Below are 24,061 nucleotides of genomic sequence, written 5' to 3'. Positions count from 1 at the left end.
CCCAAAATTACCGGGACCTGAGACAGGTACAGACCTACAGAATGATGGTCTAGCCTTCTAGATTCCAAACCGTCACGATAGCTGTGACATGAACAAACTGGAGAGCATGGGGGGGGGTAGTTACCAGGATCTGAAAAGGTTTCAAGATCACATTATTTGAGAATCCTTTGCAGCAACAATGGATCTTGAACCTAGACACTACAAGAGACACTCTCTTCAAACCAGGATTGGACTGATTCTGTATGATTCCAGACTGTAGAATTAGGAGTGACAAGGAAAACATTTCAAAGAAGCAAATGTATTCCAAAGCTTAGCTTAGGAAAGGCTTTCTACCCATAAGAGTCATCCCACAGTGGAACAGGGAGTGAGTTACCTGTTTCTGGAGATCTTTTAGCAGAGGTTGGGGGACCCTTTTTCTGGGACATGACAGACCGGATTCTTGGGCAGGCCTGGATGCCTCTGGGGGACCCTTCCAACTCAGAGATTCTGGGCTTCAGGGAGTCTCATCTCTGAAGGTCACATACTATGTGATCATGGACAGGTCTAATGACTGCACTATCCCCAGATTTTTCAAGTCACCCTATCTGGGTCTTGGTTCCTTCCTTCCTTCCTTCCTTCCTTCCTTCATTTATTTATGGGTTTTTTTGCAAGGCAAATGGGGCTAAGTGGTGTTCCTTCATTTGTAAAATGGGAAGGATAGCAATGAAATAAGTGCCACCACAATAGCTGACTTTATCTGATACTGTGTCTCTTGGCTCTGGACACTGCTTTGAGCTGATCCCCATGCCTGGAACTTCTTGGTCCGCATCTCTGCTTCTTTTAAGACCCCCCAAAATCCTACCTTCTCCAGGAAGCTATATTCAACTCCTCTTAGCTTGAGTGTCTTCCTCTATTAATTATTTCCTATTTCTCTTGCAGATAGCTTGAATTCTATTGTGGATAGCTCTTGTATATAACCGGCTTTGTCTAACTTCGTTCCCACTTGGTCTCCTTCCTCATAGATTGTAAGCTCCTTGAGGGCAGGACCCGTCTTTCTCTCCTTTTATATCCCCAGAATTTAGGATGGTATCTGGGACTGGCTAGCAGGTGCTCAAGACATGCTGATTGGTTGATGGATTGATGTTTTCTTTGCTCTTCCACAGAAATCTATGAGGGAATCTATGAACCAATAATCACTGACATTCACACAAGACTTTAAAACTTCACAGGTTCGATCAGTCCATTAACAAGCAATTGTTGCTAGGCATTGTGCAAGGAGACAGTCAAAGATTATGAAACAGCATCTGCCCTCAAAGAGCTTATATTCTGTTGGGTAAAACAATCTCATTATCATACACAAAACCGATGGGGGGGCATGGAAGGAAAGGGGAACTGGGGAAATGAGGAAAGGTCTCAAGATCCCATTTGAGCCTCACAGCCACTCTGAGAGGAAATACCCTTATAATTTCCATCTTACAGATGAGGAAACTGAGGCAGATAGAGGTTAAATGATGTGTCCAAGGTCATAGAGCTGAAAGTAAAATCCTAATTTGGTTCCCTTATGATTCTAAGTTTAGGGCTCCTGCTCCCGACCTATTCGGTCTGGTTATCTATCAGCATCTATCACAGACACTCAGCTTTGAGTTCATCATCATGCTGTCCTTAGCAGGTAGAGGTCACTGCATGAGGCCAGCCCCAGGGGCCTACTATCTCTGCCGTGAGGATGAGGGGTAGGAGACGGGCCAGCCAGGGCTGTTCTGATCCCTGTCTCCTTTGTAAATTGGCTGACCAAGGTTAAGGGTGAAGGAAGTCTTCCAGAGGAGGGGGGGACTAATCTGTCCCAAGATTCTATGCAGCCCACAACCGTGACCTCATCTATACAACTTGATGGCCTCCAGCTCAGTCGGTGGACCCTGAGGGTCCCTAGGAGGTCAAGGTGACTTCCCTGACACAGCGGCTTGTTAGCCAGAGAGTGGGGATGGTCAGGGGATGACCTCTCGCACTTGACATGGTTGCCTCGGTCAGCTTCCTAGGTGCACAACCCCTTCTTCCCTGGAAGTAGTTAGATCCTTCCTGGCTACATGACCAAGGCCTTCCAGGCTCTCAGAGCATCCGTAAAAAAGAGATAAGCATCCCTACAAGTCCTCAAATCACGAGAGGCTCAAAAGAGAGGTCTCGAACTGCTTTGCCAGCTTTACAAATGTTGGTGATGTTTGTTATTGAAACGACCTTACAAAGCATTTCCCCCATGAAGTAGGGAGAGCAAGGATTTTTGTTTGTGAGGGAATTGGGGTTAAGTGATTTGTTCAAGGTCACACAGCTACCATACGTTTGAGGCTGAATTTGAACCCAAGTCCTCCTGACCATTTTGCCACCTAGCTGCCCCATTTTACAGAGGGAGCCGCCGCCTCCCTGAAGTTTACCCCAGTAGTAAGGGAGAAGAATGTCCCTAGGCAGTACTCATCTTGTGGGCACAGACGTTTCTAGGGCCATGTGTCTACCCGACAGGTTGGTGGATACAGTTAAAAAAGCCACCAGATCCCCCTCACTCTTGAGCCCCCCAGCTACCAGCTCTGGAATTCTCTTTCCCAGGCCACAACCTTGCCTGTCTCGCTCCTGTCTCAGAGGATGATGATTTCCCTGAGAGAAACCTTTCTGGGAGAATAGCCCCCTTCATCGTGGCTTTCTACAATTTGCTTTAGAATTGGATCCCCTCTAAAGATGTCCACCAGCATCCCACACTAGAGGATTTCTCTGTTCAGTGTTACATTTTTAAGGACTGAATGGAATACACAGACCCTTCTGAGAAGCTTTGATCTCGAAAACAAAGGTAGCTTTTGAGAGAAGAAAATATCCCACTCCCCCAGAGGTCAGCATCCTTTTTGAGCCCTGGGCCCCTAGTAGACAGAGGAATGCTTGGGGGGCCTCTGGGGGGCCCTCAATGGCTTAAGGCAGAGGGAGAAGGGAAAAAAAGGTAGGAAGACCGTGTTAGTCCTACTCATTTCAGCAATAAAAGCTAATATTTATAGAGGAGCACTTTAAATGGACTACCTCATTGGGCCCTCACAAAAACTCAGTGGGGTAGACATGATGTTATCTCATTTTACAGAGGAAGAAACCTGAGATCACTGGCAAGAAGGCTGGGTACGGTCCCAGCCATGCCCAGCAGCTATCTGGTATACAGTAAGCACTTACTAAAGGCTGATTGACTGATAAGTTCAAATCCCAGCTCAGCCATTTACTCCCTGTGTGATTATGGGCAAGCCACTCAATGCCTCTGTGCCTCAGTTTCCCACATTCAATCTTGAGCTTGAGCTCTAATCTGTGATCTCCTGACTTGGTCTGTGTCTCACATCTAGGAGGTGATTTGAGATGAGCTAAAAATAATAATGGCTAATATTTATGCAGAGCTTCCTACGTGCTGGGTTAAATGCTTGGCAGCTAGGTGGCGAAGCAGATAGAGCACTGGCCTGGGATTCAGGAGGGCGAGTTTGAACCGGGCCTCATACACTTGCCCCTGACTAGCTGTGTGACCTTGGGCAAGTCACTTCACTCTGATTGCTCCCCATTCCACAGGGCCATCTCCGGTCTTCTTGATTCCTATCTGCCCACTGGACCGAGATGGTCTGGAGGAGAAAATAGGGCTGGGGACTGAGCACGGCCCCCCTCACATGCTTGTCATCGCAGCCATCCCGATGTCATCATGGGCTTCTTTGAAAATGAAGGACATTATTATAATATTACCTCACAACCGTGATGGGAGGTGGGTGCCCCATTTTACAACTGAGGAAACTGGGGTAAACAGAGGTTAAGTGACTCACCTAGGGTCACACAGTCAGCCACGGCCCGAGGCTGGATTTGGACTCTGGCTTTCCTGATCAACTCCGGTGCTCCCTTCATTTATCCTGTCAGGAAGTCAAAGGTGAGCTCCACAGATATCTGACAAATGAGGAAACTGAGTCACATAGCTCAGAATGGAGGACCACAGGCATTTGGACTGGGGGGAATGGACTTGGAAGTACATTTTAGATTTCCAAAAGGGACCAGAAAGAATACAGGAATCTCAGATGGGGAAAGGTAAGGCTACCTCAGGGGCGGAGTCCAGGCCTCTGCTGGGGAATCAGTGCTTGAAAGGTGGGGACCTGGAGGTGGTTTGGCCTGCTGGGTGGGCACTGAGGGGAGGAGCCAGGGGAGCCCTCCCTCTGCTCTCCTTCCTCCTCACTGAAGTAGGGGTGTTGCTTTGACTTGTCTTTTCCCTATCTTTTATCTCTTCTTTCCAAAACAACTTCTCCCCTCCCTAGAGGGGTTTATGAGAAGGTGGTGGTAGGTGGGTGGATCTGCAGCTCACTCAGAGACTGTGTAGGGGAGACTTGGAGCTGGATGAAGTCAGGAGCCCCAAGGCCTCTGACTTCAAGGGCTGGCTCCAACTCTTCCTACTCCTAGCAACCCCTTCTCCTCCCTGAGCCTCAGTTTCCCCATCTGTAAAATAAGGGCAATATTACTGATAAACTCAGCCTTAAACCTCTCACTTCATCCACCTCATTCCTTTGCTCAAACCCCTTTAGCTGTTACCCGCTCCTCAAGGATAAAGCTCAGACTTCTCTTTCGGAGCACAGTCCTTGCTCCAGTCTACCCTTAGAGTCCGATCCACTGCCATTTCCCTACACAAATCATACTCTGCAGCCAGACTGGACTCGTCGTGCCTCCTCTCCGCAAATCCACATCCCAACAGTCCCTCAAGGTCAGGCTCCTCGGAACTTCCTCCTCCAAGGAACCTGGACCTTCAATATCACATTGGGTCACTATGTTGGGCCACGGGAGCCCTGCTGCATTGAACTCATGAGATTTTCTGTAATTCACAGGTTTTAGGTCTTAGTTCTCTGGCAGATTGAAGCTTCTTGAGAGTAGGAGCTTGACTCTTACAGCCAACGGGACATTAGCCCCCTTGCTGGCCTTTCTAACTTCCCTTTCCTATATGATTATCATGAGAACGGATGATATATATGCATAACGCTCTACGAAGTCAGCATTTATCTCATCCTAGGTACCTATGTCCTAAATGCTTTCCAAAGATGATCTCATTTGATCCTCACGATTCCATTTTACAGTTGAGGAAACTGGTTAAGTGACTTGCCCAGGGTCACACGGAGCAATGAATGCAATACATGAACATCACATCCCTCCTAGCCATTGGAAGGATGACCTGAAAGTTATAGAAAGGTGAGCTATTGCCAACTATTATTACTATGAAGCCATCTTCTCTACAGCTGTCCTAGGAATATTTCTAAAACATGAAGCAGCCAGTCATTCCCTCTCCCCTTCCCAAATCACTGATGGCTTCTAGTTGGTCCTAGTAGAAGTCATGGGCTTCCCAGGACAACACACTCTTTCTCCCACTGACTTTGCCGGGCTCATCTCAGGAATTTCCCCTGGCTGCAATGCCCGTTCCAGGGAGACTGGTCTGCAAAACGACCTCTTGCTACTTCATTCTTCTCTTGGCCCTCCCCAAGAGTGCGATGCCCCGCCTTGCATCCCCTAAAATTGTCCCCCGAGTTGCCTGATTAACCAGTCTTTTGTCCTTCCACATCCCAAAGAATGTAAGCCCCTTGAGGACAAACACACTTCCACTTTTTATTTCCCCGTAAGCATGCAATAAGAACTGCTGATTGATTTACACTTTTAATATCCAGATTTCTCTCCATGGATCCTTGAGGGAAGGGACAGGTTTTTATTTTAACCTTGATTTGATTTGATTTTTTATTTTTTTTACAAGGCAGTGACCTGCCCGAGGCCACACAGCCAGGTCATTAGGAAGTGTCTGAGGCCGAACTTGAACTCAGGTCCTCCTGACTCCAGGGCCGGGGCTCTATTTACTGTTCCCCCCAGCCGCCCTAACCTTGATTATTTCGGCCGGTGTTTTGCCCCTGGCTGCCGAACTGAACTGCCTCGATTCTCCACCGGTTCCAAAGGCCTTCCTCTGCCTCTCCTCTCCATGCCGCCCTCCCACCAGGGGCTCCCAGCAGACAAAGGCGATCCGCACCCAGAGTCCGGCCCGCCAGGGTGGGCCAAGCAAGAAGCCAGGGGGCTGCCTCCCCTCCAGGAGCCTCCCTTCTGCCAGAATGGGCTGAAGTGGGCACCTTCCACTGGGTGAGGGAAGACTGGGGCCCCAGCCTCAGGCTGCAGCTCGGGAGGCAGCCCCTCGGGGACTGCCCAGTCCGGCCTGGCAGTGGCCCGGTGCCACACTGCCCACTGCCTGGCCCCCAGCGGCCGCCTGGTACAGGCCGGGCAGAGCAGCAGTTTCGGCTTCGGGACCGGCCATCCCCTCTTTCCCAAGGCCATGAAGGAAAAGTGAATTCTAAAAGGCTGCTATGAAATAGTCCGGAGCGAGAACCGAAACTTGTGGGGTGCATGAGCGCTTACGGGGGAGAAGGCAGCACGGGCGGTAAACGAAACGGGGCATTACCTGGATGTCTTCCACTTTTAATTAGACCCCAGGCCCCGCGTTCTCCACAGGCGAACACAAAGAGAAGTTCTCTTACCAGGTTGTTGGAAACATGGCAGAGAGTCAACATCCCTCGTCTCCCCTCCCCCAGTCCAGAAACTTCCAGAAGAGGGTCTACCTGGAAGCGGTGGAGCGGGTGGGGAGGAGCCCCTTCTTTTTTATATGGACACAGCACCCCACGTTCGTTCGGGCGGTTCCTTTGTGGGTTGGGGTCTTCAGAGGGAGGTTGTGCACAGTCCGGGTCCCTAGGGAATCCTGGCCCTGCCACGTCCCCCCCCCCCCCACGGCCGAGTTCTGGGGGGGCAGCCCTCAGCCCGAGAGCCCCCCCAGAGCCCTCCTTTTACTTGTGTTAGTCTGGGGGAGCACTTCCTGCGAAGTGCGCAACCCCCGGAGGAGGGGGTGCGGGTCCCCACGGCTCGGGGTCCCCGCGATGAAAGGGTGCGAGGGCGGGCCCCGGCCGACACGCGCATCCCGGCCTCGGGGGGCGCAGCGCGGCCAGGGGCTCCCGGGGGACAGTCGGGGAGGGTCCTCGGCACCCCTAAATGAGGCCAGCAGCGGGAGGGGGCGACGCCTCGGGGGGCGCCCCGACGGCGCTGCGCGGCTCCTGCAGGCATTACGGTAGGCGGCGGCGGGGCCCACGTGGGCCGGGCGCGGAGGCACCGGCTGGAATGCGCGGAATGCGCCGCGAGCCTGCGTGGCCGCTCCCACGGCGGGCCCACGCGCGCCGCGGCCTGCCCGAGCGGCCCCGCCCCCGGGGGACCCCCGACGTGCGGGGCCGGCGCCCCCCGAGGCCTGGCCCCGGGGCGCGCCCTCTGCCCCGGCCACCCGGGACGCGCCCGCGTGGGGAGGGCCCGCCCACGCGGGCCGCCAGGTGGATTGGCCGGGGGGGGGGCCTAACGGCGCCTGTCGGGCCTCCCCAGGGGGCGCCCCGCGGTGTGGTGGGGGCGCCCCGCGAGGCGGGAGCGTGGAAGGGGCCGTGGGCCGCGCCTCGGGCGGCCCCGCGCCCTCCCCACGCGGGGCGGCCCCGGGCCGGGCTCCCGGACGGCCGGGCCGGGCTCCGGGGCCTGCACGCTTCTGAGCGCGCCGCGCACTTTGGCGCCGGTCCCTGGCCCGGCCCTGCCGAGATCTGCCCGGCCCGCCTGGTAACACGGCTCGCCTCCCATTGGCTGATGCTAATTCCAGCTTCCTCCGGCCCGCGGGGGGGGCGGGGGACTCCCTGCGGGAATCGGCCTCCGAGACCGCGGGTGGCCCGGGGCGCCCTTCGGGAGCGCGGCCCCCCCCCCCCCCCCACGCCGGGGCCCCGAGTGCGGGAGCCGCGGCGCTGACGTCGGGCCCGGGCCGCCCCCTGCCCCCCGCGCCGAGGCTGCCCTTCCGTCCCCCCACTCCCTGCCTCCAGCGGGAATCCGGGGGGCAAAGGGGGCCCGGGCCGGGGGCGGCGGAGGCGCACACGTGCACTTATGAAGCGCCTGCTGTCTACGGGCGCCTGCCGCGGCCGCACGGGCCGAAGGCTCTTGGCGGGGCCCCGGCGGACCCCGCTGGGGAGCTCCAAGTGTCCCCCCGACACGGTGCCCCCACCTCGGGCGCCACGCACGGGCCCCCCGGGACTCGCCCGCCTTTCCTTGGTTTACCCCTCTCCCAGCCCCCTCCCTCCCCTCGGCCTCCTTTTTGTGTCCTTTCCCACAGGGGAGGAGGACGGGATGCGGGTGCGCCCGGACGGAGGGGGCGGGGGGCGGGAGGGGGTCTGCGTGGGCCCCCCCCCCCCGGGCACGGCCACGCGGCCACACACTGCTCGCCCCCTCCCTCCCCGGGCCCAGGACAGGCCGGAGGAGACGCGGGCCGGGGCGGCTGGGGACACCTGGGGGGGCGCGTCCCGGGAAGTGGGGAGGGGCGCCCTCGGAAGCCTCCCGGGGGTCTCGCCCGGCCCCCGGCCCCCCTCCGGCCCCGCGAGCTCGCGCGGTCCGCCCGGCCGCCCCCACCGAGCTGCCCCCGCGCAGAGCCGGCCCCGCGGCGATTAGCATTTGTATTGGAGCCCGGCTGGCGGGGGAGCGGGGCCGGCCCCGGCGAGGGGCTGGCTGGTCGCAGGCTCGGCCCCCTCGGCCCCCCTGGCCTCGCCTGCCCCCGCCCCCGGCCCTCCCCCGCGTCCGCGCTCCCTCTCTCATTCTCTGCCGGGCTTTGATCTCGGCTCCACAACAGTCACGTCACCGGGACCTGCGGGAGGGGAGTCGGCCGGGCCGCCGAGCGGGGGAGCCTGCAGGCGGCGGCAGCAGCGGCGGCGGCACCCGCAGCGCCCCGGCCCCGAGCCGGCCCCGCCGGCCCCGCCAGCCCCGCCGGCCCCGCGCCGGCCCCGCGCCGGCCGTCCGGCCGCGCCGTCCAGCGCCGTCCAGCCGCGCGGCCGCCCGGCCATGGAGCACCAGCTGCTGTGCTGCGAGGTGGAGACCATCCGCCGCGCGTACCTGGACGCCAACCTCCTCAACGACCGCGCGCTGCAGACCATGCTCAAGGCGGAGGAGACCTGCTCGCCCTCCGTGTCCTACTTCAAGTGCGTGCAGAAGGACATCCTGCCCTACATGCGCAAGATCGTCGCCACCTGGATGCTCGAGGTCCGGGGCCCGGGGCCGGGGGGCGCCGCGGCCCGGGGGGCGGGGGGCTGCTGGGCCCCGCACCTCCAAGGACACGTAGGCAGGGGCTGCCCGGCCGGGCTCTCCGCGCCATCTTGCGCCCGGAGAGCGGAGCCCGGGGCCGGCCGCGGCGCGGGCGGGGGGCGCGGGCGGGGCGGGGGGCGCCGGGCCGCGGGGGGCTGCGCCCTCGGGTGGGCGGCGGGGCGGCGGGGGGGGGGGGGCGGCGGCCCGGCCGGCCGGCCGCGCGGGGGGCCCCCCGAGCGCCGGAGCGCGCCGGGGGGCCCCCGGGAGCGGGGCGGGGGCGCGGGCCGGGCCCCCGGGGCCCCGAGGGCGGCGGCGGACCCCGGGCCGGGCGCCCCCCGGGGCTCGGGCGCCCCTCGGGGCAGCTCCGAAGGCGCGGCCGCTGGCCCGGCCGGCAGGGCGGCGGGCGGCCGCGCGCGCGGCGGGCGCGGGAGGGGGGGCGGCCCGTTTCGGGGCGCCCCGCGGGCCCCCCGCGGCCCCCGGCCGGCCCCCGGCACCGGGGTCCGCTCACGCTCCGCCCGGGGCTCATTGTCAGCCCTTTTGTACGCGCCGGACGATTTTTTAAATATTTTTAAATATTTTTTGAAAAGATGACGTCTGGGGAAATGCGGCCGCCGCGCCGCCTGCGTGGGGACGCCGCCACCTTTGTGTCTCGGGCCGCGGCCGCCGGCCCCGCGGCCGCCCCCTCCCCTCGGGCCGCCCGGCCCGGCCCGGCCCCCGGGGGGTCCCGGGGAAGAAGCCCCGGGGGCGCCCCCGCCCCCCCCCCGCGCCCCTCGGGCCCCCCCCCCCCCCGCTGGCCCACTTTTCCTTTCAGTTTCTCGGGCCTCGCTTTTGTTTGGGGCGGCTTTGGGGGGGCGACCCGGCCTCGAGGAGGCTGTCGGGGCTGGCCGGGCCCCCCCTCCGGCGGGGGGCTCCGGGGGGCCGCGGGGCGCCCGGGCGTCCCGCCTCCATCCCCCCCTTCGCTCCCCCAGGTGTGCGAGGAGCAGAAATGCGAAGAGGAAGTCTTCCCGCTGGCCATGAACTATCTGGACCGCTTCCTGTCCCTGGAGCCCCTGAAGAAGAGCCGGCTGCAGCTGCTGGGGGCCACCTGCATGTTCGTGGCGTCCAAGATGAAGGAGACCATCCCGCTGACGGCCGAGAAGCTCTGCATCTACACGGACCACTCGGTGCGGCCCGAGGAGCTGCTGGTGAGGCGCCCGCCCGGCCCTGGCCCCGGCCCCGGCCCCGGCCCCGGCCCTGGCCCCGGCCCCGGCCCCGGCCCGGCCCCGACCCCCGGCGCCCACCTCGCTCCCAGGTCGCCCTCGCGGGGACCCCCAGGACGGCCGGCCGCCCTCGGACGCGGCGGGGGGCCGGGCCCGGGCCCCGGGGCCCTTTTGCCTACTTCCAGGCCGGCCCCGGCCCTCCCCGAGATGCGCCCCTGCCTCCCCCTTCCTTCCTCCCCGTCCCCTCCCCTCCTCCAGCCACCACGTTTATACCGAGCTAACGTGGCCCCCACAGTGGGCAGCGCCTGCCCCCTAGCGGCGTGCCCGTGGCCCGCAGCCGCCGGGCTCCCGAGCCTGGCCCCTCTCCTCGCAGATGGTGGGAGGTCCTTTTGTTTGCCCCCCCCCCCCGTGGCCACTGGTCATCCCTCCTTGGGGAGTCTCCTTCCTCTCCACGGGGGGAGCCGCATCCCTGCCCTGGCACTGCCCTGGCACTGCCCGCCCTCTCTCCTTGCAGCACATGGAGCTGCTCCTGGTGAACAAGCTGAAGTGGCACCTGGCCGCCATGACCCCCCACGACTTCATCGAACATTTTCTGTCCAAGATGCCCGTGCTGGAGGAGAATAAACAGATCATCCGCAAACACGCCCAGACCTTCGTGGCCCTCTGTGCGACAGGTAGGTGGGGGAGGGAGGAGCCCCCCAACGCCCCTGCGCCCCGCTTGGCTTGGGCACCGCCGGGATTTCAGTTAGGCCCATCTCCGGGGGGGTCCAGGCTTCTGAGGTCTCTAGGCCGGGGGGGCTCCAGCCCACCTAGGGAGCACTCTCCCCACCTCAGAGGACCCGCATTCACCCAGAGAGGCCTTATTTCTCCGGGGGCCGGGGCCGACCCCCATTTCCAATGACCTGAAGGCCGTGAACAGGAAGTGCTTTTTTTTCGGTGTGATTGCTAGGGTTACTACTTGTCTGGGGAGGGGGCTCCGAGCCCCGCTTTTATTGTGTCAGCTTGCCAAGGGGGAGGAGGGTGCCGCTCAGGGCCAAGCTCCTCCCCGCTCCTGCCTCCACCCTCTTCCCTGCATCCCTAATGAGGCTGCCAAGCCAGGCCCCCACCCCTCCCCTGGCCTCTCCCCGAGCTGGGCCTGCAGCCAGGAGGGGCTGGAAGGGAGGGGAGCCCCAGCCCCAGCTCTCCCGACCACGTGCCCCCGGCCGATGGGCCATGTGCGGGGGTGGCCAGCCCAGCGAGCAGACTGAGGCCCGGGCCAAGGGCATGGCGTGGGCCTGGGTGGGAGGGACGGGCTGTCGGATGGGGCTCGCCGGGCAGCCCTGGACTGCCAGCGGGACGACCCGGGCCTCCCCTTGTCCTCCCCCCTCTGCCATTCTGCCTGTGAGTGGTAACTGGCCCCTGGGAATCAGCAGCTGCCCCCAAAGTCTCCGCTCCAAAGGAGCCGGCCCAAGGGCACCTCTCCAGCTCCTGCCCCCCTTCCCCCCGTGATGCCAGGCTGGGCTGCAGAACCCCCCCCCATTGGGGACCGGGAGACCGGTGGGTCCTCCAGCCACACCTAGATCCCCACCGGAGATGGTCTGACGGATGAGATGCCCCGAGATGAAACAGCAGCTGAAGAGCTGAATGATGAGGCTTAATAGTCATCTTCCTCATCATAAATAGCAAACAGTAATCGAGGCCAGTGGCATTTGTCAGGCCACTTTCCCATTTGCCAAACCTGAGCCAGGGCTGAGCTCACTAGAGACTCTGAGCAGCCCTAAGGCTGGGCACCTCGGGCATCATTATCTCTCTGCACAGATGACCCAGAGAAGTCTTGCCCTGGGACCTAAAGCTAGCGTCCCGCAGGATTAGAACTCAGACCCAAGGCTAGGATTGGAGCACTCCTTTATGGGGTCGGTGTTTTTTCCTCTTCATTCTCTGTGAGTGTCTCTGTCTCTGACTCTCTGTCTCAGGCTTTGTCTCTGTCTCTCCATATTTCTGCCCTAGAATCCTGGCATTTGGGGCAAACTGTTCATTTAACTGGGCCACCCTGCTGGGGGCCATTCGGCCTCTCCCCTAAGGTCCGGCTCGGATTTCCTGGGAGGGCTCCAAGGACCCGAGGGATTGCCAGCTGATTCCTTGTCCCCCATCTCTGCCCGTTTGGTCTTAACCCAAGCGTCCCATGGCATGGCTCGGCACCACCCCCGCCCCGGAGCTGTCAGGGAGCGTACCCCCCCAACTCAGGCCCCCAGGGGCTCAGCTGCTTCAACCACCACGGGTCTGAGTTGGCTCTGCCGAGCAGGGACCTTTGGAAACTCGCAGTCGGCCTTTTATGGCGCTGGGAACGTTTTCATAGAATCTGAAAAGTTCACTGAGGATAAAGACTCCAGTGGCAGCTGCTCCCTCCTCCTCCTCCTCCTCCTCCTCCCTCTTCTGCAGGAAGTGCCCGGCAGGCCTCCCTGAGCCCTCGGTTACCTGGCTGGGGAGGTGGGGCTTGGTTAGCCAGCCTCCCCTTTGGAAACGGGGATGTTGAGGGGGGAGGAGGCTGAGTTCAAAGGTTGCACAGCAAAAAGACTGCAGTACTTTGGTCCCCCACGGTGGTGGAGCAGGGCTGGGGGCCAGCACCTGGGGGGAGGGGGCAGCCTAAGGAACCTGCTCTCCTAGGGGACTGAGGGTCTTTAGAGTTGGGAGGATGGACTGAGAATTTATATAGCCATGATAGCTTTAAGGAAAACCCTCTAGTGAGGAGGGGGCTGCCCCCCAGGCAGGAAGGCTAGTGTGGAAGCCGGGGAGGGCCGCTCTGGAATGTGGGGTTCTGTGGCTCTCCTAACTGGGGGCCTCCTCCAGGGTGACTTGGGTGACAGCGGGCCATCTGAGCACCCTTCTCTTCCATTCGAAAGGTTTTCTTTGTGCTGCGGTAGGTGGGGGGGGGGGAATGACCAGGGTTTGTTTGAAGTGATGGCATAATTGAGTTTAATGAATGGACCTTGGCAGGACTGACTCTAGAGAACCCCAGCTCAGAACAACAGTGGTCAGGAACGCTCTGGCCTTTGGGGCAAGCCGGGGTGGCTCCGTGGCCCGGTGGTCGGGTGGCTTGGTGGCTCTCCTTCTCTAAGCCAGGCTAGGCCGGGCCGGGCCGGGCCGGGCCAGGCTGCCTCCCCTCCGGCCTCGGCCTTTGAAGCCAGCCTGCCTTGACAGGGCCTCCCTCCCTCCCTCCCTTGCTCAGCATCGGGGCTCAAGGTGTGGGACCAGTTGAAACCTGCTGCCTGGTCCCCGCGTGATTTATGGGAGCAGCTCTGATTGGCCTCAATGAAAGGGTTTTCATTCATGGCCCACAGCTCTCAGCCTGGATGCAATTGCTGCTGTTTGAAAAGGGAAGGGGTGACTGGCCCCGTTACTGCGCCGCCTCGGAGCGGCTTTGTCCGCCCTTCAGGGTGGCTGGCATTCTTCAGGCCCCTTCCCTTTCCCCCCTCTCTCTCTCTTTAACAACGCTGAAGTTGTTTATTCTTTTTGGATGAAGTCTCCGAGAGGCTACTGGGGACGTGGGCTTCAATTGGCGGGGGCCCCCGGCCCTTTGTCCCCGTGTCAGCTCTCATTCATCTCGCCGAGTTCGCCTTGTTTGTGGGCGCTGAGCGGCGCGAGATGAGGCGATGGGGGCTGACAATGATGCCACACTCTGCTCTCGGGGGCATCCAATTACAGGCCCGAGGGGCCCCCTGATTAATATGCGGAAATTCGGGGCCTCCTGGTGGAGGACAAGGGAGAGCCGAGCACGCACGGGGGAGACACCAGCACCGGTTTCTGTTCTCTCCACCACTGCAACATAATGAGGGTGCCCGGGCGGCCGGCCTCCCTTCCCTGTGCCCGCGGGGGGGGGGCAGGCACGGCGTCTGACAGATGGGGAGATGAGGCTGGGAGGGGGTCAGAGACCAGCCCCCTCCTGGCATGTAAGGAAATAGAGGGGAAGTGACGGACATGCCCCGAAAGCCATTTATCCGACAAATCAATCTAGATGGGGCATCTCCAGGCTATGGCCTCCATGAGCCGCCTCCGTGCCCTCTGGCGAAGGGCCTGGCCGCTGAAATCCTAGAGACAGTTTCTCTGGTGTAATTATGTGGGCAGGCAGGGAGGGGAGATGCCCAAATTGGGGAATGCTCTGACCATGGCCCCCCAGGGAAAGCTGGAAGGACAGCAGTCCTTTTCTTGGACAGTAGGCACATGGACAGGAAGGGGTCCCCTTCCTTGGAGGAGCAAACGAGTGCATCCTGAGGTGGGGGGACCTGCCTGTTGTCCCCCTGTCCCTTGCTCACTAGGTTGTTTAACCCGTTGGGCCTGTTTCCTCATCTGTAAAAAGGAGGGAGTTAGGCCAGGACCCCCTCTAAGATCTCTGCGTCCATTGATGAATCTTGGGAACACTGAGTTCAAGGCACCAGCCCTGGGAATCCTCCCCTCCTCTGGGCCCCACTCCTGAGCATGGGGGAGGGCTGTTCCATACAATGCTAATCTGAAGTGATGAAAATATTCAGGCCTCTTTTAAAATTTCATTTTGAAAACCCCTGGAGGCCTCCAGAGTTGGGAGGGGATTGGTCCCCTCTTTTTCTCCAAGTGGTGGACATGATAGAGGTCATTTCCTTTGGGTGCTGATCGTGGGGTGATCTCAGCACTAGAGTTGTTCTATTTTTATAGCTTTGTCTAGCCTGGGGGTCCCTTCCCACCAGGGACATGGGGGTGCTTCCAAGCCTAACATCTTGACGGTTCAATCCTTCTTGGTCCAACAGCCCCTCCTTTGGGTGGAGGGAGTTGAGAGATCTAGTCCCTTCCAAGCGTGGATGTCCCAACCCTTCCCCCACCATGATGGTCCCAAGGATAGATGGCAGAGCCCCTGTCAGCATGGGGTCCCGTCTGCCCTCTCCAAGTGACCCCCGTCACTTAGGCTTCGCCACATTACACTAATTCTGTTGCCAGGGTGGATGGCAGCCAGTGACAAGAGGAGAGATGCAGACAAAGAATTTTGAAGATGAAGCCTTCATTTAAATACGAATTATCTAGCTATTGACAGGTCCGGGCTGGCTGGGGAAGAGCTTTTGTTGGGGGTTTTTACCCCCCAGGGGAGATTTCTTCAGAGGAGGGGATTTCTGTATTTCCAGATATGTCCCTGCCTTTGTCTCCTATCCTTCAGTGACCTTTGCCTTTAAAGGTTAGGAAAGTTAGAAAGAACCGGCTTTCCTGATTCCCCTCAGGAAGATCACTCATCCCTCCAGGAGGTGACCAAAGAGGCTCCTGGGGGAGTCTTGGCTGACTTCCCTGCCCCCCCCCCAACATGGAGGCAATTCTGATAAAAGAAAGGCATTGTTAGTCTCCAAGTCTGTGGTGGCCTCTCCTTGCACCTTCTTGCCCCCATGCTTTTCATGGATATCTTCTGGGGAAGGTGGACCCCTTGAAAAAGTTGGGGGTGGCTCTGGTTTGGGGATGACCCGTGGTCTCTCTGAGATAACAGATCTCCAAAGCCACCCGAAAACTCAAATCTCCTTTCTCCATTTCTATGGCAGACGTGAAATTCATTTCCAACCCCCCTTCCATGATTGCCGCGGGAAGTGTGGTGGCCGCCGTCCAGGGTCTACACCTGGGGAGCACCAACTCCTTCCTCACCTACCAGCGCCTCACCAGATTCCTGTCTCAAGTCATTAAGTGTGACCCGGTAAGTCTTGCACCCTCGCGGTGAGGTGGGAGGGCTCGGGGCCAGGGGGGGCCCAGCTGTCTGAGGCAAGGCAGGTTTGTGACTCCAGCCCACCAGTCAAGCATTTATTGAGCACCAACGGTATGCCAACATCTCTGCTCAGAGGGTTCAATAAAGAGATGCTCCTTTGACCTCCCTGCAGCCTCAAGGCTAGGGGAAGGATTAGAACCCAGGGAGTGATTCTACCTCCCATGGAGGTCACATGGCTTGGGGAGAGTCTAGGAGCTAATCAGTTTTAGAAAAGGAAAGTCCGGCTTTTTTACACAGGAGGAAACTGAGGCCCAGAGGAAGAGTCCAAAGTGAAGGCTTCTGGGGGAGGGGAGCCATTGATGGCTTTTATCCAGGACACAAAGAGAAAGTGAGAGGCAGGATCAGCATGTCCTTAGGTGGCTCCAACCTGGGTGGGGGTCAGTGATACCAAACTGCCCCTCTTGGTTCCCTCTGGCCTGGTGGCACAGATGCCCCTGAGAGCTCCCTGATGACGCTGGGCAAGAGATACCTCTCTGGTACCAGGGAGCCAAAAACCTTTGGGGGGGTCTCACGGGCAGAGACTGGGCCAGAGACCTGAGGGTTGGGCTTTGGAGCTGATAAAGGGTACCAAGGCAGGGTCCTTGGGAGGTCTCAGCAGCTCAGACAGGGAGGCGAGAAAGCCCGCCTTGATTTGATAGGTTGCGCTTCAATTAGAGGGAGAAGAAAAGAGGGCAACATTTTTTGGTCTAGGTTTTTTTTATGGGGTTTTTGAAGTCAGCATTCTCCTGTGGCGATGTAGTATTTTAAATGTTAGCCTGCTCTAATGACACACGCTAGGCCTGTGGTGAGCGGAGGCTCACACAATAGCATCTTAATGGAGTCTCCCAAGACAGTCCAGGGGGATCTGGGCTGGGGCTCCTGTCCGTTCATGAAAGTTTCAGAAAAAGAAACTGAGGTAGGCAGAGTCCCCCCCGCCCCCCAGCTAACGAGTGTCTGAGGCTGGATTTGGTGACTGACTGTGCTCTCCATTCCTGGAGAAACCAGGCCATTTAGCCCAAACCCCAGGGCAAAAGGCTCATTCCAGCCCCCACCCCCACCCCACCCACAGGTAGTTAAGTGAGGGGCAGAGCCAGGACCTGCCAGATCTCAGCATCCTCCAGGAGTTATCCCTGGTCCTGGTTCTGTACGTGACCCATCTACTGCCAGAGGTCATGGCCCTCATGGAGGAAATACAGGAATGAAAAATCAGTCCTTGATGGAAAAAACTAAAACACCACCCTTGTTCTACCTCTGAAAGCTGAGTGTGCCCCGGTTGGGTTGTTGATCACCTTCTGAGAGGTCCAACAGGGGACCCAGAGTCTTGCTATTTTCATTTGACTCACTCCTGGTACCATCTGGCAAAGTCAGGGCATGGCTGCAATGCCACCGGTGGGCCAACCATTTCCCTTGGACTGGCTTAATCCAAAGAGGGGCTTGGGGCAGGAGTGGGGGACAACTCAGTGTTTAAGGTGATGTTGGGATTTTGACTCAGGACCCCAGGACTGAGGGTTCTGTTCTGTAAAAGCATTATCATCAATGCTGCCCCACACAGCCCCACCACAGGTCTCAGCCTCTGTTTCCCTCTCTGTACAGTCAAAGGGTTAGTACCCAGAGACCCCTTCTCCTTAGGAATCTGCTTTCAGGCCACAGATGATCTGAAGTCACTTAGGGATCTCAAAGGCCAGAGGAAACCACCAAGAGTAATCATAACAGCAACAAAAATAATAATGGCCCTGGGCCTGCATGACAATCAGTTATCACTCTGGGAGGGGGGGATGCTATGCCCCCCCACCACCAAAGAACATCCCTCGATAGGGTCCCTTGGCTTTTTTATGGACCTCAAGGATATCTCTCATCTCTTTTAAGTGAACCTTGAAAAGTCATTTTCCAGGAGCTGCTAGGTGGTGCAGTGGATAGAGCACCGGCCCTGGAGTCAGGAGGACCTGAGTTCAAATCCAGCCTCGGGCACTTCATAATTACCTAGCTGTGTGGCCTTGGGCAAGCCACTGAACTCCATTGTCTTGCAAAAACAGAAACAAAATTCACTATTCATTATTGGCTTTGGAGCTGGGTGACAGCCTAGGTGAGGCAGGGTGACCCACTGGTCAGCATCGCTGCTGCACATTTCTGTCCTCTGAGGTTTCCGAAGGGCTTTAGCAGTGGGGCCCTCGATGGTGTTCATTGAACTGAATAAATACTCCCCATTTTACAGAGGAACACATGGAGGCCAAGAGAGGAGGCCCCCAGTGAACTCTGGTCAGAGGCAGGATTTGAACCTGGGCCTTGCTGATTCAAAGTTCAGATACGTCATAAGAGCCCTGGTGGTAGCAGGCAGGTCAGGAAGGAAAGCCCAGGCCACTGGAGTTCACTCTGATTGCTCCAGAGTTTACCTCTACCTAGCCCTCCATTCCTTGTTTGGGCTTTGTCACCCTGGGAGGAACTGATGCTGTGGTCCCTATTTTACAGATAGGGAAACTGAGGCAAAGATCAGTGAAGTGACTTGCCTAGGGCTTCACAGCTAGTTGTGACTGAGACAGGATTCAGACTTGCTGGGCTCCAGGCCCTTTGCACTGATGTGGACCTCTGGCACCCTTTGAGACCACATCCTTGAGGAGGCCAGAGGCCGGTTCCCAGACTGGGCCCTGGAAGCCCTGTGCCTCCCGCCAGGGGCCACCACAGTCTGCAGAGTCAGGGCACAGGCATTTCGAGCTGGTCTGGGAGGCCCCTCCTTTCGCTGTTGTCTTGGGGAGTCGTTCTGTTGTAGGGGGCAAACCCCTCTCTCCTGTGCCAGCAGGGCTCTTGGGCACTGCTCCCCAGAGCCGCAGAAACCAGGTGCCCACTGGTAAATGGGGAGGGGGGGAGCAGCCAAAGTACATGTCCCGGCACTCTGGACAGCAGCAGGTGGCCACCCGAGGCGGAACTGAGGCCCCTGCTCAGCCAGATCTGTGCCAGGGTGGGTGCCTGGGCTTGGGCCGTGCCTCAGGGGCTGCTAGCTGGGTGACAAGGTTCTGGTGGGGTCAGATTTCTCCAGATTGAATTCTTTTTTTTTTTTCTTTTAATTTAAGGCAATGGGGTTAAGTGACTTGCCCCAGGGCCAGTGTTCTAACCACTGCGCCACCTAGCTGCCCCCATTGAATTCTTTAGGAATTTCAATTAAGCCCCTCTGTAGGCTGCCCCTGAGATCCAAAGACCCTCAGCAAGGCGCAGAGAAAACCTCCCCTGTCTCTCAGGCTTTGGTCTTTAGTGGGCAGTGGGTGAATTGGGCCCCCTTGCCCAAATTTAGGAGGGTCTCCTGCTCACCGGGTTCTCAAGGCCAGCCTTTTGTCTCCCCCTCCCCCTGCAGGACTGCTTACGAGCCTGCCAGGAGCAGATCGAGGCCCTCCTGGAGTCCAGCCTTCGCCAGGCCCAGCAGCACAGCTCATCCTCAGTGCCCAAGAACATGGAGGAGGAGGGGGACCTGTCCTACACGCCCACCGACGTGCGAGACGTGAACATTTGAGGGGCCGCTGCCATCTGCTGGGGGTTTGCCGAGTCTGGAGGCAAACGAAGGGCATCTGGGGAAGGAGGCCGCCCCCCCAACTCCCCACCTAAACACCCACCACACGCAGAAAACCTTCTCCAGGACACATTGCTACAGAAACGGACTCTCCGTTCTCTCTGTTCCTGTTTTTTCTCTCACTCTCTCTCCCCCTCCATCCATGACTTACAGAAGCCGGCCCAAAAACTGTTTCAAAAAAAAAGGAGGCAAAAAAGGATTGGCAAGGTCCCGGGGGAAGGGGCTCTGCGCCACCAATAGATGCTTTTATACTCTAATAATCAACTAGTTTTTGTATTAACGTGTTTATGACTGTATGTTGTAAAGATAGGCGTTAACAGGAGAAGGTCTCCAGAGGAGGTCTTAGATTGGATTCCTTACATGGTGAAACACCAAAAAAAAGAGGAAAAAAGGAAAACTAAAGCCCCCAATGCAGAAACCACAACATGAAGCAGAAAAAGTGAAACCAGCCGTTTTGAAGTAGAAAAGAGGGTTAGAGTTCTTGTTCTTTTCGTAGACGTAGAGTTCCTTGGGCTCTCCGAGGGAGGCGTTGCGGCCCGGCATCTCTGTCCCCCGCTAGCTAATGCATGTAGTCACTTTACGGCCTGTGTCCGAACGGCCTAGCTCCTTCCTTAGGTGTTTCTCCTCTTGCCTCCCGAGTGCTTCAGCATGGCAGCGCCTCGTTCCAGGCTAATCTCCTTTGTGCCTCAGGATCTCCTTGGCCAGGGAGGTTGGGTTTGGGGGTTCTCACACACATACATACACACACACAGCCACACACTCACATACATGCACACACAGCCACACACTCACATGCACACAGACACACTCACATACATGCACACACAGCCACACACTCACATACATGCACACACACACCCACACACCCTCAGCCAGGACTTGTATTCTAGAAAAGACAAAGTAGTGACATAATAGATTCTATTTTTGTAATCTTCCTATTTTTTAGCGCGTGCTGACGGCCTGTGGAAGGCGGGGAGCTTGCCGCCTCCCTCTGGCCCTCCCGCAGCCGCCCGCCTCCTCCGTGTCTCCCGTGGAATCCGCCTTGTCCTCCGAAACCATTCCATTCCAAAGCACTTTCAGGCCGTGAGAGAGGAAGCCGTGCTGGTGTGTTGCCTGGGGGGCGAGCGGGCGGGGGGACTCTAGGATGGAATGGTTTGGAAGTGCCCAGGGTTGGGCACCGGCGCCCAGCCGCGGCGCTTTAGAAGGTTGGGTTGCAGGCCAGAGAGTGGAGAGAGAACTGGCTCACAGAGTGTTAGGATGGACTTCTGCCCTGCCCGAGGCTCCTCACATCTTGAGTGCCAACTCATGTTTGTACATTAGGGGGCCTTAAAGGTTCGCCTTAGACCATGTAGTTTTAAGGATAATCTCTACCTGTTTTACACCGGAAGGTTTTTAAAGGCTAAAATATATAATTTATAGTTAAGGCTATAAAGCATATTTATTGCAGAGAAAATTCAGAAGGCCAGTATGATTTGTAAAATAATGCAATCTCCCCCTTGGTTTAAAAGAAGAAAAAAAAAAACAAAAAAAAATCCCCACGATCCCTTGTGCTTACGTAGCAGTTTTAACGCAGCTTGTCAAAGACCGGTCCTTTTGAGAAACGTTATCAGAAACACAAAACCAAACCACGACGCGTGGATGCAGCTCTTGGGAGGAGGGGGCTTCTGGCCCCAACGCTCTTCTCTGGCCATTGAGCCGGAGTGCTCCCAGAGAACCTGGGGGGGCTGACATCCCCGTCTTTTCTTCTTCCCTTGTGTAGTGACCGAAAATTTGCACATCTGGGTGACGCATGTTATTATTTAGGAAGTACGTAGCTGAAGGGAGGGGGTGGATGGACAGAGGGGTGGAAGGGAGAGGAAGATGACTTTGGAGGAGTAGGATGATGTGGGGAAGCAGATGGGTGGATGGATGGATGGATGCATGGATGGATGCATGGAGGAAGCTGCCGTTCGCTAAAGGGGTTGATTGTAAAAGTAACCGAAAAGGAGTGGGGGATACTCCGTTTTTATTGAGCTGCTATGGATGAATTCCCAGCATGGTTTGGAAAAGGATAAAAAAAAACAGCCAGCATTGCTTCTCTGTATCTTTGTCGTATTGTTTTGCTGCTATATATTGTGGATCAGTTGTTTTTTTTACACAATGTCATTAACTGCCATGTCATAAGTTTTTAATTTTCTCATAGAAAATTATATTATTGACAATTTTTTTTGTAGATTTTTTTTATGTGATCAATTTTTTTTTTACTTAATGTGATTACTGCTCTATCCCAAAAAAGGTTCCTCTTTCACAATACCTCATGCTTTCAGTTAATCATGTTAGAACCAGGGGTTTTCGGGTCCTGGACTCCTAGCCTCCCCTCCTCCTACAAACAGAAAGGCCTGCAAACCCACCAACCAGTCAACCAACCAACCAACCAGCCAACCAACCAACCAACAAGCCAACCAACAAGCCAACCAACAAGCCAACCAACAAGCCAACCAACCAGCCAACCAACAAGCCAACCAATCATGGCACGTGCTCTCTCCTGAATGGGGCTCGGCCGAGCAGGGTTGAGAGAGTTGAGTCAAGAAACAGCCCCAGAGACCAAGTCCCAGCGCTTTCCTTCTTTAGTGTGCGTGGAGAAGGCCGGATTCTTGGTCTGACCTGGGGTTCATTATCCTCGTAGTTGTAAGCTGTGTTATTAGCCACATTGCTCTTTGGAAGGTGCATCAATTCTTCGGACTGTCTGTCGGGGGGCCTCGCCCTTGGCAAGAGGATGTCTTCTGAAACGCTACGTATCTGGTGTGTTTAATCTGTTTATTATATACTAGGTTTTCGTTGTTGTTAATTCTAGCATGATGCTAATTTAAGAGAAGCCTGTAGGGTTTACCATTAAGCCAGCTAACAGAGTTGTATGCTGAAGAATAATCTAGCTGTTTGTCTGTATGCTGCTAAAACCAAAATGGAATTAGAATTCATTTATTGTTTATTTTTGAGGAGAAATGCAGTGAAGATCCCTCGTGGTGCGTGGAGGGCTGGGACCGCATCCATCCATTCTGGCCACAATTGGGGAACACTTTGCTTTACCTCAGAAACACTTCTCTGTTCGTGCGGCATCTCTGAGTGGCGGGTGGGGAGGGCGGCGGGAGGGCCACGGGGTCTGGGGGCTCTGTGCTAAGCTCAGTGGTGGTGTATCCGGTAAGTTGCTTTCGATATTGTCCGTACTAAGAGGCCAAAGGCTGATGGCGGGTTCATGTGTCCACAGAGGTGCTTTATATGTCCTGTTATTTACAGATTTATAACAATCTTAGAGGAAGCGGGCAAGACAGATGTGTACCTTTTTATATTGTACTGATTGGCATCCCTGGTCTGAAATGCACATTTTCACCGACAGACCTGTAACAGACAAGTTTCCAGCAAAAAAGGAAAAAAAAAAACTTTAAAAAAAATTTAAATTCTAGAAATAAACTTTGTAAAACCCAACAACTGTGCTGTTGTTTTTGCTTAGTGGGCAGGATAACGAGTGGGGGGCATTGCCCTTGGTTCATCTTTAGAGAGAGAAGGAATGATGAGGGCCACAGAATCACGTTTCGCACCCCAGGATCTGAGGGGATGAAGATGATGGGCTGAGTCAATGAGTTCTAGCCTTGAGGGACTGCCCCAGGAGAATGGCTCTGAGAAATCAGCGTGGCAGGCAATAGCAGAATACCCTTAACACCTCCTGATGGGTCATGGGCTGAGAACCTTCATTTCTTCCTCCTTGGGGGACACAAGTTAATTTCAGGTACCCCCAAATTAAGAGAAGATTGAAGATGTTTAGAGCAAAGTCCTTGGGAATACAAAGCTCTACCTGAAGCCCATGTCTCTTTTATTGACCTAGGGTATGCCCAATATTGGGGACCCAGAGACAGTCACTTAAGATTGGTCAAGGGACATGCCATAGGAGGAGATGAAGGACAACAAGGACTGAGGCTTGGTTCTCAACCATGCAACCCCTCAGAAGACCAGGGTAGAGGCTGGTGGGGTGACTCACGGGTTTGTAAAGAGGGACCTTCCCAAGCCCACCTGTTTCTTGCCAGACCTTCTTCAAAGACCTGGATGCATCAGCTTCATTGGAATGCCTGGTGCTCTCTTGGCTGTGGCATGAACCCCATGAATTCTCTTTTGGTTTCCCAACAAAACTGAACCCGGGTCTCTTCAGTCCAGTTCCACTGGCCTCGTCACTGCTTCCTCCACAGGACACCCCATCTCCCACCTCTGGTCATTTGCACAGACTGTCTGCCAAGCCCCGAGTATCCTCCCAAGTTCCCTCTGCAGTCTCTACCTGACTTCTCTAGTTTCCTTCCAAGGTTCCCCCCCAAAATCCCATCTTCTACAAGAAGACTTTCCCAGGCTCCCTTCATTCTTGGGCCTTCCCTCTAGTGAGCATCTCCAGTTTATCCTCTGGTAACTTAGTACTCATTTGTCTGCCTGCTGTCA

At 57.0% G+C, this 24,061-nt stretch overlaps 1 protein-coding gene across 1 annotated transcript; it reads left to right on the top strand.

The window, feature by feature from the left end:
• The first annotated feature begins 8,882 nt into the window (after positions 1–8,882).
• Positions 8,883–23,068, top strand: CCND1 (cyclin D1). The gene is made up of 5 exons (XM_074230879.1): positions 8,883–9,081; positions 10,092–10,307; positions 10,837–10,996; positions 15,851–15,999; positions 19,391–23,068. Exons 1-5 carry the CDS (start codon positions 8,884–8,886, stop codon positions 19,544–19,546), a joined length of 879 nt encoding a protein of 292 aa, XP_074086980.1. The 5' UTR covers position 8,883; the 3' UTR covers positions 19,547–23,068.
• Positions 23,069–24,061: the final 993 nt, after the last annotated feature.

The sequence above is a fragment of the Macrotis lagotis genome, chromosome 3 (genome assembly GCF_037893015.1).
Source record: "Macrotis lagotis isolate mMagLag1 chromosome 3, bilby.v1.9.chrom.fasta, whole genome shotgun sequence".
In the NCBI taxonomy this organism is placed as follows: domain Eukaryota; kingdom Metazoa; phylum Chordata; class Mammalia; order Peramelemorphia; family Peramelidae; genus Macrotis; species Macrotis lagotis.
The sequence above is the reverse complement of the archived record's forward strand: the minus strand, read 5'-3'. Positions and strand labels throughout refer to the sequence as shown.